We start from the raw sequence: 18,437 nt of genomic DNA, 5'->3' as shown, positions 1-18,437 counted from the left end.
GGGAATCTGTAGAGCTATGACTCAATGGGCCCAAGTTGTCAGGGTCAATTATGTCTTTCCTTGGCAGGCCTTCGAGACCATCAAGCACCCAACTTTCGCCTCACTCACTGGTCTGTCAGCTTCTGCTAATCCAGGTCAGGGCGATCCCAAAGCTTCAAAACTCCAATTTCTGGAGAACTGTATTCTGTCGACTGTGAAGTTGTAACTTCATTATTTTCAAACTCCAACGGGAGAAATACCTTGGGCTTCCAGAGGCATCTTTGCGCTCTGCGGTTCAGCACACGCCTCGGGCGGATTTGTCATGGTTGGCTCAGGGACTACACTTGCCAAATCCCTTATGGAAAGAGAGGACAGATGGTGACAGAAGACTCTCATCTGTCAACCTCGGAGGCTGAGGCGTGGCCGGGGCTGCATTCACACCGCGGGCGAAACTACAACAGTGAGGGAGGCGTCTCTGACTCAGTGCCCGGGGTGCCGGCTCAGAGAAACTCGCCCACGCTCCCGCTCCGCCGACGCCGGCTCCACCTCAGCCTCGGCGGCCCCAGGTTTTTGGGGGGTATTTTCGCCGTCCCTCCATAGCCACAGCACCTGCTCTGCCCTCACACTGCGCCCTCACCGAGCCTCGACAGAGACGGCTAAGCGCAGCGCCTCACGGCGACGCGAACCACCGGAAGCGGCCTTCGGCCCCGCCTCCTGGCCGCCGGAGCCGGAAGTTAGGAGTCTGCAGCCGGAGCGTAGCCCTTGGCGGGCTCGCCGCACCATGCTCCGGCACCCCGGCCGCCTCCTCGGGGCCTCCGTAGCGCCCGGCGTGGCCCTGGCTGCGGCGTTGCTGTCGTCGCTCGCGCGCTGCTCTCTCCTGGGGCCTAGCGACCCGGCGGCCTCGGTGTTGAGCCCCTACTTCGGTACCAAGACTCGCTACGAGGATGTCAACCCCGGGTTGGTCCTGGACCCCGAAGCTCCGCGGCGGGACCCGGAGTTGCTGGACGGCACCTGCACCCCGGTGCAGCTGGTCGCCCTCATCCGCCATGGCACCCGTTACCCCACGGCTAAACAGATCCGCAAGCTGAGGCAGCTGCACGGGCTGCTGCAGGCCCGCGGCCCCGGCGATGGCAGGGCCGGCGGTGCGGGCGGACGCGACCTGGGCGCCGCGCTGGCCAACTGGCCGCTGGAGTACGCGGACTGGATGGACGGGCAGCTGGTGGAGAAGGGGCGGCAGGACATGCGGCAGCTGGCGCTGCGTCTGGCCTCGCTGTTCCCGGCTCTCTTCAGCCGGGAGAACTACGGCCGCCTGCGGCTGCTCACCAGCTCCAAGCACCGCTGCGTGGACAGCGGCGCCGCCTTCCTGCAGGGGCTGTGGCAGCACTACCACCCCGGGTTACCGCCGCCCGACGTCGCAGGTGACCGCCCGGGGCCCTTGTCTGTCCTCAGTCCTCTCGGTCCTCCCCAGGGGCTGGCGGAGTCCTTCTGAGCCCCAGCCCCTCACTTCCCTCTGTTCCCCCAGGCCTCCGGGCTCTGTCCTCCTCGGGCGCGCGATGGTCCAGACTTGGCAGTCTCCCTTCTCTGAGGTGTGTTTGCTTATTCTTGCCTCAGGCATGGCTTTAGCGCCTTTTTACGGCCGAAACGCAATGTGGTGGATGTTGGACATTTAGTGGGAAAAGAGGGACACCGTCTGTTCGCCAGATAATTTTTCATCTGCCATCCCCAAACAAATTGAATTGCTTCCTGTCTGAGCTCCATCGCATCTCGCCTCCGGTTTTCTGGCTGGCAGTTTTATAATTGGGCACACTTTCTAAAAGTTAAATCTAGAGCATTATTCCACAGACATTGCTTCTGATACTAGTGGGGTTTGATTGACTTGCTTGCTGGCATTAGTTTTTTCAGATGTTTAGCTCTAGATAGCTGCTGCTGAGGTGACTATGGCTTGTTTTTCTGCTGTTCCTTTATTTCCTGCAGACCTCTCCTCGTTGCTTTAGCCCTGGGTCACACACAGTAGCTTATTAATTTATCCCGGGAATTACGCTCTGTTAGAATTTGAGAAATCCTGTAGTGGGGCCCCTTTATTTCGCATAAACAGATTGGGTGAAAGTGTATGCTTCTCTTCATTGCATCTCTAGTTTGAAGGCTAGAGACAGGCCCAGAATTAGGGAGCTCTGTTTTCCCAGAATGGTACTATTTCCCTCAGAAAATGTTCCAGTAGCCACAGATCGACCGATATGCTAGTGACCACTTAACAGTGTTATGCGTCACACATGCCTTATGTTTTCTTTTTGCTTAACCTTTACAACTTCTTTCTGAACTTAGTCTTTGCCCTCTCCATGCCACATCCCTGGTCTCACAGATGAGAACATTGAAACACAAAAACAATGCCTTCGCCTTGCCTGTTTTCATATAGCTAACTATGGATCCAGGAGTTCTTGGGGGGGAAAAAAAACCTCTGAAAAAGATGTATTTACTTTTAGTGGAAAGGCAGAGTTACATAGAGAGAAGGAGATACAGAAAGAAAGATCTTAAATCTGCTGGCCCACTCCCCAAGTGGCCACAATGGTCAGAGATGGTCACAGATGAGCAGATCTGAAACCTGGAGCCAGGACCATCCTGTGGGTCTCCCACATGGGTGCAGGGTCCCATCCTTTACTGCTTTCCCAGGCCACAATCAGGGAGCTGGGTGGGAAGTGGAACAGCCGGAGTGCAAACCAGCACCCATATGGGATACCAGATGATTTAGGCACTAGACTATTGCTCTGGTCCCAGAGCTTGTTTTCTTAATTGTTAACACTATATATACAGTTTCCAATTCTCCTGTAGTAGATCAGGAAATAAAAGCACGTGGCATTGGTGGCTTAAGTAAATGAACAAGCTAATAGTTGATAGTTCTTACAATTAGTTTTAAGGTCAGAATTCAAATGAGGAAGTTTAACTTCAAAGCCCAAGCAAAAAATAAACTCTACATTGATTTTTCATTTTTCTCCAGCAGCATTTGAACTGTCTACATATTTGCTGTGTGTTGTGTTATTCATTGCTTTGTAGATAACTCATTTGGCTGGCTGTGTTTAGTCACTTGTTGAATTACAGTTGGATGTTTTCCCTTAACATGGGTGAAAATTCCCCATAAATCCTTCAGAATTAACTGAATGGTGAAGCGGAACATAGTTGTATAATGCAACCCTTGGTATTAATGAATTCTTGCCTTGGGATGGCATTGCAAACATTGACATTTGCTTTAGAGTACCAAGCGAGGGTGGCCAGAGTTCAGGACAAGCCCACCTTCCATTGTATTCCGCCTCCGGATTACGTGCTTTGCCCAGTCACTTCATTATCGTCCATAGACAATTGTTTTGCCTGTTATGTGTATTTGGGCTTTTGAGGGAGGCCACTGAATTAGAGTGTGTATTCTTAATAGAAATAGAACAGTGCTTTTGTTTAAAGAACAGTAGTTAGACAAGGATGAAATATTCAGATCCACTCAGGAAATCACACTTTAGACCACAGAAAAAGATGACAAAGTTCTTGTTTTCCTAGTCAAGATAGTTTCTTAAGAACTTAATCCAGTTAGTATTCAACTTAGGCAGAAATTCTGTTTCAATGGACATAATTAGACACCTGGATTTTATTTTGCACACATAACCAAAACAGTGGGGTTAACTACATTAAATTTTTCTCAGATTTTATGTATGCAAATTGTGTAGTTTCTCTTTTCGTGGTAAATTGTTAGCAGATATTCCAGTAGTTGAATAATGAAAAATACTTTTCCAGTGCATATCTGTTGCTGAATTGGGGAAATAGTGCGTTTCACTAAGTTTAAAATTGTGGTTAGCTGGAAGCTTCAGTTAGAAGCTAACCAAATCAGAAGCACTTAGCACAATACAGCGTAGTCGTCTGAAACATTAATGTGTTTCATGCTTTTGTCAGTGGTTTCACTTCAAAAGTCTTTTGTCAAATAACAAGAAGCAAGGAAAGTCAATTCAGAACCTAGAATGTTCTGTTTAGACTTGTTTTTAAAGTGTCAAAGCAGGTCTTCTCTCTTGAATGCCTTTGCACCTTGTAATTAGAAACTTTGCTAAATTTTGGTCTGCTTCTTAAAGTTTTCTACATCACCTATGTAGCAGTGTTATACTTTTTTGACTTTTCAGATTTTTTTATAAAAAATTTTGAACTGAAAGGCCCAGTGGGGTAGCCTACTGACTAAAGTCCCTTTCCTTGCATGTGCCAGGATCCCATATGAGCGCCATTTGTATTCCGGCTGCTTCTCTTCCCATCCAGCTCCCTGCTTGTGGCCTGGGAAAGCAGTTTAGGATGGTGCAAAGCCTTGGGATCCTGCACCTGTGTGGGAGACAGAGGAAGCCCCTGGCTCCTAGCTTTGGATCAGCTCAGCCCCAGCCATTGTGGCCTCTTTGGGAGTGAGCCAGCAGATGGAAGATCTTTCTCTATCTCCTTCTCTCTGTAAATCTGCCTTTCTACTAGAAATAAACACATTAATTAATTTAAAAACTTTTTTTTTCAACTGAAGACATCTAGTTACCTTTTTTGTTGTGTAGTATTGCTAGCAGATAATATAAATGAATGGATCGTTGTTGTGTTTTCATCATTTTAGCATCTTCTCAGGCTGTGTAACTACTGTAAATGAGAAATAATGTCAGCATGTTTTCTAGTACATGCTTAATTTAGACATGTGGGTTAAGTTGTCTTCCTTATTCATACCTGAAATGGAATTTTTCAGCAATTTGAAATTGTCATTTATATCAAGTGATTTATGGAATGTGAACTTTTTTGTGTTACTTTCAGATATGGAGTGTGGGCCTCCGAGGATTAATGATAAATTGATGAGGTTCTTTGATTATTGTGAAAAATTTTTAACTGAAGTGGAAAGGAATGCTACGGCTCTTTATCACGTAGAAGCCTTCAAAACTGGACCAGAAATGCAGAAGATTTTAAGAAAAGTTGCAGCTACTTTACAAGTTCCAGTAAATGATTTAAATGCAGGTAATGTGCTTATTATTTCTCATTTGAACTTTGGTTTTATAATTTTGAGCTGTGAAAATGACAAAATAAAATAGTTATTCTTCTTAAAGGCCAGTAATTGAATTTGTTAAGAAAATAAGGGGTCAAGAACATTGTAACACTTCATGCTTGCTATTTTTATGTTCATATTCTGTGGGTTTTGTATATTGACATATAATCATTCTTGGTGTATTTTTTTGGAGGACCCAATTTTAAGTATAAGGCAGACATTTTCTAAATTATTGCTTCATAAAATGGTACAAATAGAAAAATCAGAGCCAGTGTTGTGGCATCTCATGGACACTGGTTCAAGTACTAGTTGCCTCACTCCCAGCCCCCTGCTGGGAAAGTGACAGAAAATGGCCCAAGTGCTTGGGCCTCTATATGTATGTGGGAGACCCGAATGAGAATCCTGGCTTTGGTTGGCCCAGTATTGGCTATTGCAGCTACTTGGAGAACGAACCACTGAATGGGAAATTTGCTTTCTGTCTCTGTCTCCTCCTGTGTGTGTCTTTCCCCCTCTCTCTGTGACTCTGCCTTCCAAATAATGTTTTCTTGAAAAGTAGAGAAATCCTTCTCACATGTTATCTTATGACAAGTTTTAGAAAGTGAATAGCGGAGTGGAGTCATGTTGTTTGATGATTTTATCCATAGAGATGGTGAGATGGTGAGCAGTCAGGCCAAAAGGTATTGCAGTGAATAAGCTGTGCACTTTGTCATCCAAACTGGCACCTTTTGAGAATACTTAGTAACTATACTGAGAAGGTAGCTAGGAAACTGGGGCACATGGTTCCCTAACCATGGGAAATTAAGAAAATCTGATTTATTTCTCTTTTCTGGAAGTTCATTATCTGTAGAGCAAATATTGACAAATTTAAGTGTCTGGATTTCACTACATTATGAATCATTTAACAAAAACACTGAAAGTAGCAAACGTTAGAGAAAAGAAGAAATGAAATTAGAACCTGTTAATTATGGATCCTGGGAGCTTTATAAGGTCAAAAACTGAAGATGCCAGGGCCGGCAATGTGGTGTAGCGGGTAAAGCTGTTGCCTGTTACACCAGTGTCCCATATGGGCACTGGTTTGAGTTCCGCCTGCTCCACTTCTGCTCTAGCTGTGTGACTGGGGCGATGGTGGGGCGGGTGCAGCAGTTGCCCCAAGTGCTCGAGTCCCTGCAGCTGGGTAAGATTCTTGGCAACAGCTCCTGGCCCTGATCTGGCCCAGCTCTGGCTCTTGCTCTTTTTGGGGGGTGATCCAACTGACACAAGATCTTACTGTCTTTCTCTGTAGTTCTGCCTTTGAAATAAAGAATCCTTAAATTAAGATACTTAGACAGTATGTTTCAATTGAGAACCAGGGTTGGGCATTATAATTAGCTGTCAGGCATCCCAAATAAAGTGGCTCCATGTCCAGGCCCTACTTCCATCCTCTGATCCCTGCTGAGTCACCCCCTTGGGAGGCAGCAGGTGATGACTCAAGTACTTGGGTCCCCGCCGCCAGGTGGGAGGCCTGGATTGAGTTCCTGTTATCAGCCTGGTTTAGCTTCCGCTACTGTTTATGTGTGGAAAAGGCAACAGCAGATAGAGATCTGTGTCTTTGTGCCTTTTTTTTTTTTTAAGATTTATTTATTTCTGTTGCAAAGTCAGATATACAGAGGGGAGGAGAGACAGAGAAGAAGATCTTCTGTGCATTGATTCACTCCTAAAATGGCCCCAACGGCCAGAGCTGAGCCGATCCCAAGCCAGGAACCAGGAGCCTCTTCTGGGTTGGCCACGCGGATACAAGGTCCCAAGGCTTTGGGCCGTCCTCAGCTGCTTTCCCAGGCCACACCAGGGAGCTGGATGGGAAGTGGGGCCGCCAGGATTAGACGCAGTGCCCATATGGGATCCTGGTGTGTACAAGGCAAGGGACTTTAGCTGCTAGGCTGCTGTGCCAGGCCAATCTTTGTACCTTTTAAATGAGTGAAGTTAGAAAGACTACTGAGGCCCAGTAGTTCCTTTCCTGGATTTCTTCCTCTTTTTCTCTCCACAGGTGATCAGTCTCAGGAATTTAGCACTTATTCTAAGACTGTTTCCATATGTTTCTGTATATATATGGAATATAGTTTTGCAGATTTCCAAACTTTTAAGAATATGAGTAGAAAGTATGAGTCTAAATTTTAATTTTTATGTACCACTTTGTGTTTTTTAATTTTTAAAGGAATTATTTTTATTTGGAAAGTAGAGGCATACAGAGAGGACAGGGAGAGAGAAGGAAATAGAGATGTTTTCTATCTGTTGGTTTATTCCCCAGATGGCTGCAAGGGCCAGAGCAGGCCAATCCAAAGCCTGGAGCTTCTTCTGAGCCTCCCATATGGGTGCAGGGACCAAAGCATACGGGGCATCTTTACCTGCTTTCCCGGCTCCTAGCAGGGAACTGGATCAAAAGTGGAGCCACTGGGCCTTGAACTAGTACCTGTGTGGGATGCCTGTGCTGCAAGTTGAGGCTAAATTTGCTACACCATGGTGCTGAATCCTTATTTAGTATTTTGATTACAGGCCTGTATTTGGAATTCTGTTATATTGCTGTGCTAGTGTCTAGTATTTGCTCCATGAACATTTAGATTGTTGAAAAACCTTTATTGAACTTTTCAAATGCAGGTAAAGATTATTTTCATTTTGCTAGTGGGAGCTAGGAGAAAATACAAGAATAGTGGTTCAAATTGTGCATTCTGGATTATTTATATTTGCATTTTGACCTTACTCTAGTATTTGATTTTTAGCCACTTCCTTGATATCTCTATGCCAGTGTCCTTTGCTGTATGGTGGATATAGGTATTACACTTACCTCATGGGATCATTGAAAGGATTATGTGTGATTAGTTCATTCAAAGCATTTAGCGCAGTGTCTGACATGAGAATTGCTCAGTAAATATTTGGGCTATTTAAATATAATTTTAAATTTAGAGGTGTGTATGGTATGTGTTTTCTGTAGTTAAATCTTACTTAACAATGTATGTACTTATATAAATCTGTATATTCTTTCATATTCCATGTAGGTTCTTAGATATATGACTTAGTTTCTGGTTCAGTGCTAATAAAAACTTAGCAAATTTTACCGCTTTTAAGAGGCTGGAGCTCATATGATCCATTTTCTTAAAGGAAAGCGATTTCCTGCTGAAGTTTTTGCTAGTTTTTAGCTCTGTCTGGCTTGCAGTGAACGTTCTTGAGAGTTTCTTTCTAAAATGGCCGTTTTCCAGTTTTACATCCAACTCTAAGACGTTGTTTTAATTTTTACTAATTTGTTCCACGCACAGTGGTATCTAGCTTTAATTTGTGTTTCTCCAATTATTTCTAAAAACGAGTATTTCCCGTCCCCTATGTTTATTAGCTTTGATTTGTTTTGAGAAGTACAACTTCAAAATAACCTGTTATCTTTGTAATGGGTAGTCTTACTGCCTATCTCATTGAGCATAGGGGCCCTTTAGGTGTTGTGAATGTATTAATTACATAACTTTTTTTTTAAAGATTTATTTATTTTTATTGGAAAGGCAGATATACAGAGAGGAGGAGAAACAGAGAGGAAGGCCTTCCATCCGATGGTTCACTCCCCAAGTGACCGCAATGGCAGGTGCTGAGCCAATCCGAAGCCAGGAGCCAGGAGCTCTTCTGGGTCTGTCACATGGGTACAGGGTCCCAAGGCTTTGGGCCGTCCCTCAACTGCTTTCCCAGGCCACACCAGGGAGCTGGATGGGAAGTGGGGCCACTGGGATTAGAACTGGCGACCATATGGGATCCCGGCGCATGCAAGGTGAGGATTTAGCCACTATACTATTGCGCTGGGCCCTAATTACATAACTTTTGGTTCTCCCTGACAGAAGATCAGTTCTTACTGCGTATTGCTAGTGCTTTTTCTTAATTTGTTGCTTATCTTAGGTATATTTATAGTGCTTTTGATTGACATTTATATCTGTTATATAGCGAGGACTCAAGTTGTGGTACAGGTTAAGCAGCTGCTTTGGTGCCAGCATCCCACACTGGGGTGCCCATTCAAGTCTTGGCTGCTCCACTTCTGCTGCAGCTTTCTGCTAATACCCCTGGGAAGGATGTGGAGGATGACATGAGAGCTTAGGCCCCTTCCACATATGTGGGATATCCAGATGGATTTCTGGGGTCCCGGCTTTGGCCTGTACCAGCCTCTGTTGGTGCAGCCATTTGAGGAGTGAACCAGTGGGTGTAATCTCTCTCTTAATGTACAAAACTGCTTCAGTTAAATAAATCTACAAAAGAAAAGTCGGAAGGAATGAGTCAGAGCTTTGTTTGCCAATGAAGGTTGTCTTGCCTTCATATTTTATAGCTGGGGACATTGAGACCCCAGCAGCCCAAGTGATTGTTCCAGGATAATGAGTGGCATAATCAGAACACATGACATTAGATCTGATTTCAAGGTTTTCCCCCTTATACTTCAGAGAGCTTTTTGGTGAACTTCTTTTTCATCAGCTTCTTTTTGATTAAGGAAGACACTATTTAGCCTGACTTTTGTGGTTTCTTAACTTGAACTTTAAGTCTAATAAATGAGCCAGTACCTTTTACCTAATATACATGATACTTATTTGAGATGTTTAAATTGCAAAACCTTTCCTTTAAATGAACAACAATTTATTTGAAGTTTATTTATTTTAAAAAACAGTGATGTGAAATAGAGGTGTGTGTAGGGGGACGACAGCTTCCACCCATTGGTTCCCACTCTCTTGGGTGGCAGGGACGCACATACTTGAACCGTCGTCTCTTGCCTCCCAGGATGCATGTTAAAAAGTTGGACCAGATGCAGAGGTGGACTCCATTTCAAACACTCTGATGTGGGATCCCGGTATTCAAACTGGTGGTTTAACATACCGTGCTGCAATACCCACTGTAAACAAAATTTTTGAGTGGCTTCAATCTATATTTTCAAGGATGTACTGCTTTTCTTGCACTCTGTATTGCTTAGGGAGAACTCTTTAAGCTCAGAATCGTGCCCAAAGCATACAATTAGGTTTTGGTCCATTTTTCTTTGAAAAATAGGAAGGGCAATAATACTGAAGAAAGAGCAGTGAAGACAACTCCTGTGTCTGGCGTCACATGTCACCCTCTTCCCCATGACTGGAGAGCAGCAATGTTTTTGTTGCTGTTAACACTACCTTTTGCAAGCTAAGCACCTGTTTCTTTATCCCTTCTCTTCAGCGCCAGTGTGGCTGCAGGTAGTATAATCAAAGATTAGTAATGTAAAAAATCCCAGCAGGTTATTCTGAAATCTGCTTTTGAAATCGTGTGAGCAGCTTTTCTCTTCCTCTTCAGTGTGTTGTTTTTTTTCCATGATTTTTGCTTCGTCTTTCTCATGTCCCCCTCACTACTCATCCCTCCGCTCCATCTGCTGCAGTCTTTTCCCCTCTATAGCCTTCTCTTTCTATTTGTCATAATAAATGTACTATGAATTGTATAGGTTTGAAAGCTATTTGTTTTGTCCCCTACTCCACTCCTCTAAATTTAACAAACCAAGTTAAGTTTTACATTGTGAAGTCCTTATGTTGGGCTTGCTAGGCAAATATGCTCTTAACAACAACAACAAAAAATTTTAAAGCATTACATTATTATTTACAGAAAGTTTCTTAGTTTCATTGTGGTCTATGACTCCTTAATTGTCTCCCTGATAGTTCCACTTCTACCTCTTTAAAATGCTATAGTGCAAGCCTTTTAATTCTTTGTTAGCCAGGAAACCCCAAATAGTTCCCTTACCAAGCCAGGGATACATAGTTTTTTCGGCTATACCATGCACACGCTTCTATGGATATTTAACATTTAAAAACTTGCAGGAAATAATAACCCACACATTTTTACTTTTTCCCTCCCAGATTTAATTCAGGTAGCTTTTTTCACCTGTTCATTTGACCTGGCAATTAAAGGTATTAAGTCTCCTTGGTGTGATGTTTTTGACATAGATGATGCAAAGGTAAGTGTTAATTTTTCAGTTTCTTTGCTTTTTTGTTTGTTTGTTTTTGCATGCTGTTGGTTTTTGTTACTTGAGGTCACTTTTTCTGCAGATAGTTAGGCAGCATAAACTGTTTTGTGACTAACTTCTGACTTTTTAATAAAGAGATGTGTTTGTTCAACTAAGTGTCACTTATTTATAACAAACAGTTCGGGTTCATAGAACTCTGGAAAACGTGTTTTTCCATGGTGATTGTATTTCTAGGTCCACCCAATTAAAAATCTGTTTAGCCCTCCATCAGATTTTACTAGTGGACGGCATCATTGAGTTGGTATAATCCAAATACTTGTTTTTATAGGAAGTCAGTTTTGCAAGGATAAATGATTTTCTGGAGACCTGTCTCTGACTGGTTTCCTGAGAATCGGCTTCTGTGTTCCACCTGGTGGTGGCACTAAGTCATCTACAGTTCCTTCCTGCATACTTCATTTCCCTTTTCCTTTTTTCTTTTTTCTTTTTCTTTATTCATGTTTCTGACTTTAAGCCTCTGCTGGCTGTAGGAGATAAGTTCAGGTCAACTTTGGGATGTTAGGAATCAGAGATGGGATAGGAGAATGTTACTTCCTTAAGCAATTTTAAGCTCTTATCGCTCAGGATATGGACTTGTGACATCTTGCATACATATTAAACCTTCGGTATTTCACATGGAAATTGATGAGAACTTCAAGATAAAATTTCAGAGTTTGTGTAGAAGCATACTGTTTGCCAGACAGAGTGGAATTTTTAAGCTGAAATAATTTTACCAACCCATTGTGGAAGATAAACACATGATTATGTTGTCAGGAACTTCAGGAACCAACAATAGATTACAGTAAAAAGATGATTCCTGTGTTAGTGTGCGAGTGTGGCTTGCAGGGAAAGGACTCTGTAGGAGGTTGCTGTGGGGTGCTGAGGACCAGTAATGAGGAGGTATATGGTATTTCCCTTCAGTGCTCTAGGCTCTGGAGGCCTCCTTGTTTTGCTGCCTTGAGTACCCAGCATCCTCCTTGCCTTTTGTGTAATTCGGGGGCTCCCTGGTCTGTCTTCCTGTGATGTGCTTTGTGCTTTGGATGGTCATGTAGTTTGTATTATAAATTCCACTTTTAGAAGTGGAATGGGCACTGCTAATAATTATGCCAGTATAGGTATAAATGGAGGCTTACGGGGCCACTCACTCAGAATACCTCCTTTTCTCTCTGCTCAGGTTGATTCCTAGGGAAAAACATAATTGAAGTGATTTTCAGTGTTGTGTAATGGTGGGTCTTGGCAAAAGGGAAGTTCACTTTTTGGCAGAATTTACTCACCCAGTTAATCTAGGTGTTGGAGTATTTGGGCTAATTCACCTGGCTATCTCACGTCAGTCCCTTTCCTTTTCTGAGAACTGTCATGTGGCCTCTTACTTTGAAGATTGGTCATTTCTGGGTTAAATACAGCCTGCTTCCCTCACAGTGACCGTGTGACCGTTTCTCAGGCCATAGCCAACCTCTGTTTATTCATCCTCTGATCACCTGCTTGTATTTCTGTACTGTATATCACTGACAGTTAATCTCTCTCCCTAATGTTTTATGTTAGTTTTTGTGCTGTTGTAGTAAATGACCTCAGATTAGTGACCTAAAACAATGCAGATCCATGTTCTTTAGAGTTCTGGAGATCGCGCATCCAAAATGAGGGGTAAAATCAAGGGAGTGAGAGAAGCATTGTTTCTGGAGGCTGCAGGGAAGGAGCCATACCTTGCTTTTCTAGTTTCTAGAGGCTACTTGCATTCCTTTTATCACTGCATCTTCTCCTTACAATACCTCTCTAACCCTGACTGAAGGAATCTTCTGATTACATTGTAATCCCTTATAGTTCAGAATGTTCTCCCCATTTCAAAGATCGGTTACTGATCACAGCTTCAAATTCCTTTTTGTCATATAGCGTATCCATAAGACGCACATATTAACATAGGGAGAAAATGGCAGGCATCTGTTGTGTTCACTATATATATTTACTTATTTTTTTTTTTTTAAGGAAAATTCTTTTTACTTCTTTGAAAGGCCAAGAGAGATTAATCTTCATCTGCTGGTTCCCTTTCCAAATACCTACAACTTCCAGTGGTGGGCTGGGCTGCAGCTGAGCCAGGAGCTCAGCCGGGGTCTCCACGTGGGTGGCAGGGGCCTAGGTCCTCGACTAGGGTGTACATTAGCAGGAGACTGAATTGGAAGTAGAGCCAGAACTTGAAACCCAGGCACTCCATCTCTCTGCCTTTCAAGTAAAATAGAAATAAAAAGGAAAAATTTAAAAAGATCCATAAGTTAATGCTTTTCTGTAGGATAGCCTTTTTTGCATCTTTGTATTTTTCCACTGTAATAGGTATATCTAGAGTTTCTGTTTCTTCTAGATCTATGTTGGTATTAAATATTTTTACTATAAAGATCATGCATGTCATTCAGATGCACAGAGATCAACAAACTTAGTTTTTAAGTTTTTCCTCTCTGATCATTTTTCCATTATTGTGTTTTTACTTTTTTCTTCAGTGTGATAGATATGCATTACTCTATTTTTTTCTAAGAAGCAATTTATCTTTTTCTGTTTTTGAATCTTGTGTAACAGAATCAGCAAGCAGGTACATGTTTTTTGTATCTAGCTCTTTTTCAGCATTAGGCTTTTAAGATTTTATTCATTCCATTGCATGTGTGTATATTTTCTTTGCTGTTTGCTATTCCATTGTGTATGGGGTGCAAGCATTGGCTAATTTGTTGCTGTCTCCCCAGGAACAATAGCATGGAGCTTAATCAGCAGCAAAGCACTTGGGACTAGAATTGGTATTCTGATGTGGGAATGTGGCATCAGAGGTGTTAGATTAGCCCACTAACGCTGGCCCCTTATTTTAGCTAGCCCAGATGAGCAGATATGCAAAAAGGATTAGGATTTTTTCGGTGTGATTACTTGCACTGACCATCTGACCCCATGTCACACACAAACCGCCAGAGAGGCTGTGCTTTAGACTTCATTCACATGCTCCTCCAGGTAACTCATGCTTTGAAGATCTATCTTTTGCTAACTTTGAGATTAATAAATTTATTTTAAATTTATTTCAAAGGCAAAGAAACAGAGATTGAGATCTGCCATCTGGTTCACAGGTTTACAAGACTCCTACCTAGCTTTCTCTTCTGATGCTCTGCCCTCCTGATCCCTTTTAACACCTCGCAGACTGAGCCCTGACCCCTCAGCTTGTGTCAGTTTTGACATTTACCTTTCAAGCACTTTGCTATGCTTTTACTTATATTTAGTGTAATTCTTCAGACGTTAAGGGTGCCATGTGTATTTATGTTAGTGTTTTGGTAATAAATGAAGTTATGCTGTTTATTATTCTTAACCCACTTTTCACTCAGTAGTGTGTCTTGAAAATCTGTTGTGTCAGTTATCTCATTATGTAACTTCTGTGATAACTGAAGTATTGCACAGAATGCATATACCTTAGTTTATTTGATAGCTACTATCTACTAGTGGAATGTAGGCGCTTCCAGGAGGGGAGGGTTTGATTCCTCTAAGACATTCTTGTTTTCCTGTGTAAACATTATAGTGTAATAAATAGAGTTAAATGGATCTGAGAGTATGTGCGTAGAGTATGTGTGTTTCCATAGATTTTGCTGTCTTGCTCTCTGAAGTGTCTATAGCGGTATACTTTCCTCCATTAAGACTCATTTCCCATATCCTTACAATGCTTTTATTAGTATTTTTGGCACACTGATATGTGAACCAAAGTAACTTATTTTCTATCTTGTCAAAATTCTTAAAAATCCCAATTCACTGTTGGTATCTTTCTGTGCTATAATGAATACATAAATATAAAACTCCTGTGTGTTTTCCTGTATCGTCACTACCATCTTAACATAATTCTAGAAGAAAAGTGTGATGAATGCTTGTTCTTAGCCCATTCTCCTGAATTGTCATGAATACCGGCTTATTGGCTATGTGGATTTACTAACTTGCTTTTACTTCCAAACCCTAGTATTCCCCTGGGTCAAATATGTAATGCAGCAGAAATCTCTGTGTCATTGACCATGTGCTAATTCCTAAATACTTGAAATGACGGTTATAAACCAATGAATATGAAAAGTCTGATGTATTTTGTGTAGGATAATAATTAGACAATATAACTTTTATAAAGAATCTTTATAAAATCAGGAAATGTGTAATATTATGACAGCATGTTAATGATTTTTGAATTTTTTTCTTTTCAGGTATTAGAATATTTAAATGATCTGAAACAGTACTGGAAAAGAGGACATGGTTATACTATTAACAGTCGATCCAGTTGCACATTGTTTCAAGATATCTTTCAGCACCTGGACAGAGCAGTTGAGCAAAAACAAAGGTAAAAATTAAAAAACAAAATTAGAAGTACATTTTGAGCTGACTACCAACCATTGTATTAAATATGTTAGAATGAATGATAAAAATAAGTTTTGCATGTGATTTTTTTTTAAATATTCATTTATTCATTAATTACATTGCATTACATGACACAATTTCATAGGTACTGGGATTCCCCCCCTTCACCCCAAACCCTTCCCCCATCATGAATTCCTTCACCTTGATGCATAACCACAGCTCAAGTTCCGTTGAGATTCCCTAATTAAAAGTTTACACCATACAGAGTCCAGCATCCCACTTGTCCAGTTCAAGTTCAACCGCCTCTTAGGGAGGCCCTCTCAGGTTTGTAGGCAGAGCCAGCAGAGCGTCACCTCGATCAATTAGAAGCATCAACATTTCATCAGCAACAGTCCAGGTATGATGAGGCTGGTGCAGAGTCCACTGATTGACATAGTCCGTCTTAGGGTTTCCCCTTGTCCAGTTTTCCGCTGCAAGCATAAAGCTGAGGTGGTTGATTCATCTACTCCATTTTCCATCTTTTTTTGATTAATGCTTTGATTCCTCCATTTTGTTCAGGGGAATCCCCCTAAAAAAAACTTTGAGGCATTCCCAGTCCAGGCTCCTACATGTACTACTAGTAAGCACAGTGCCCGCCACCGTCCATCACTCCGATCAGCTGATGGTTTTAACCCCTGGGTTGGTTCTCTTCTGAGCCCCGACCTCTATTGGAACCAATGAGTATCGCATCTCTCCCCGGCTCTGCCCATCACACTCTTGTCCCTCACCTAAACCAGTGGGAGGAGTGCTGGTCGGGTGTTGCACTCCCTGCTAGCACAGGCCATTTCACCTTGGCATTTTGTGTTTTGTACTGTTTTTTTTTTTTTTTTTATCGCAACCAAACACGGCCAGGCCCCCACACAGTTTCAGCACTTGGGCTTGCCAGTGGATGACGTGAACTGACTCAGCCTGCTCTGCCCCACCCGAGCCAAGTGTATTCCAGTGGGTCACCTTCCAAAGCCTCTTCTGGGTTATTTACCTCCATGCTTCTTGCGTTTATTTGCAGAGTCAGTGTCCTGTCAGAGGATCTGTTCAGGTTCCTCCCTCCGACTCCTTCATGGTGTCGGGCTTCACACATTCCAGCAGGTCCTTCGGCCAGCTCCGCTCTTCAATCCATTCTGGTTCCTGCTGTTGATTGCATGTGATTTTTAAAAAATATTTTATTGGTTGATACAGCTCAAACAGTATGCTGTGCTTGGAATCCTGTTTATTGTCTTCTGAAACTTTGCATGTAGCCTTTTTTTTTTTTTTTTACACCAGTACAATGATGATGAATATGCTACAGTTTGTATTATCTACTTTTGCTTGGAGGCATTTAGTTTTTGTTTTTTGCCATTATAACTAACATGATTATGAACCTTATTCTACAACTCCTGTTTTGAATGTGCCAAATGTTTTTGTTCTAAAGGACATTTTCTCATTGCAAGGCCTTTATTAACGTTCTTTTCAAGACTTTTAAATTTTTTGTGACCTGAACCTTTGGTAGAACCTCAACCCCATTTTATTTTATTTGAAATTTATTTTATTTGAAAGGCAGGGTTACAGAGATAGAGAGATTTTCCATCTGTTGGTTCACTCTAAATGACCACAATGGTCTATGCTAGGCTAGACCAAGAATAAGATCCAGGCACTTCATGCAGGTCTCTCAAGTGTGTGCAGGGGCACAGGCACTTGGGCCATCTTCTGCAGCTTTCCCAGGCACGCTGGCAGAGAGCTGGATTAGTGGTGGAGTAACTGGGTCTTGAACCAGTGCCCATGTTGGTATGCTGATGGTTAAGGCAGTGTTTTTCTCATTGTGCCACAATACTGCCTCACCCCATTTTTACAGTTATGCTTATACCTTTATAATTGAAAAACAAAAATAAAAACAAAAAAATACTATAAAAATTAAGACAGGAAAGACCAGAGATGGTATGATTATTGAGTTTGCAGTACTCTGTTTTCCATGTTATGTTATGTGTGTGTGTGTATATCAATATATATATCTGTTTTTTATATATAAGTGTGTGTATACATACTTACACATAAAATTTTTTATATATATACACATACATATATAAAATTTGGGGGGAAAATGGTTTGGATTTTACTTTCTGCCAATAACTTCTGTGGCGATGGGGATTTTATTCAACTCAGTTACCTTCTTTGGATAGTTACTTGATTTTTTTTTTTTTCTATATGGCTATTGGATAGTTCCAATCATTTGAAATTTCATTTTTTAAAAAAAAATTTATTGGAAAGGCAGCATGGAGAGAGAGAAAGAATTCCATCTACTGATTCATTCCCCAAATGGCCACAATGGCTAGACCTGAGCCAACATAAAGCCAGGAGCCAGGAGCTTCTTCCAGGTTTTCCACACGGGTGCAAGGTCTCAAGGCTTTGGGCCATCTTGCTTGCTTTCTCAGGCCACAAGCAGGGAGCTAAAGGGAAGTGGTGCAGCTGGGATACGAACTGGTGCCCGTATGGGATCCTGGCGCTTGCAAGTTGAGGATTTAGCCACTGAACCGTTACAGCAGACCCTTGCAATACCTAAAGTGAAGAAAACTTTAGAGACAAAAGCAGATCAGTCAGATTGTCAGGGTTTAGAGACGGAAGAAGGGATGACAACAGATGGGTGTAGGGTGCTCTTTAAGGTGATAGAAATACTTCCAAGCTAGATTATGATGAATATCATCTGCACAAATATGTACTTTTATTAAAACATCTGTATTCATACAATTTTAAAAAGTAAACTTCATGTCAGTTATACTTAAAGAAAACTTCTAAAACTGTGGGTGTTTAATGAAAACAAAAGGGGGGAAAGAATAAAATAACCTTTCTGCAGAAATGGAAAAAAAATTGAGGGGAGGCATGTGGCATGTAGTGTGTTAGGTCAGCATGTGGAATGCCCTGGTCATGTCTCAGCGAGCCAGGGATTGATTCAGCTTTCTGCTGATGTGCCTGGAGGGCAGCGGGTCGTGGCTGGAGTGCTCGGTTCTCTGCCATTCATGTGAAAGACCGAGCCGGAGCTGCTGGCTCTGCCTTTGGGGGACTTTTGGG

At 42.2% G+C, this 18,437-nt stretch overlaps 1 protein-coding gene across 2 annotated transcripts in view; it reads left to right on the top strand.

Moving 5' to 3' along the window:
* The first annotated feature begins 640 nt into the window (after nt 1-640).
* MINPP1 (multiple inositol-polyphosphate phosphatase 1) overlaps nt 641-18,437 on the top strand; it is a 41,683-nt gene continuing 23,886 nt past the window's right edge. The window contains exons 1-4 of one of the 2 annotated variants that reach the window (XM_004583382.3): nt 660-1,397; nt 4,783-4,980; nt 10,870-10,967; nt 15,209-15,342. In XM_004583382.3, coding sequence (XP_004583439.2) covers nt 761-1,397; nt 4,783-4,980; nt 10,870-10,967; nt 15,209-15,342 — 1,067 coding nt within the window. In that variant the 5' untranslated portion in view covers nt 660-760. Of the gene's footprint in view, nt 1,398-4,782; nt 4,981-10,869; nt 10,968-15,208; nt 15,343-18,437 lie in introns of both variants that reach the window. The other variant, XM_004583383.2, reaches the window with a different exon arrangement.

This window comes from Ochotona princeps, chromosome 13, assembly GCF_030435755.1.
Source record: "Ochotona princeps isolate mOchPri1 chromosome 13, mOchPri1.hap1, whole genome shotgun sequence".
Taxonomy (NCBI): Eukaryota; Metazoa; Chordata; class Mammalia; order Lagomorpha; family Ochotonidae; genus Ochotona; species Ochotona princeps.
The sequence above is the reverse complement of the archived record's forward strand: the minus strand, read 5'-3'. Positions and strand labels throughout refer to the sequence as shown.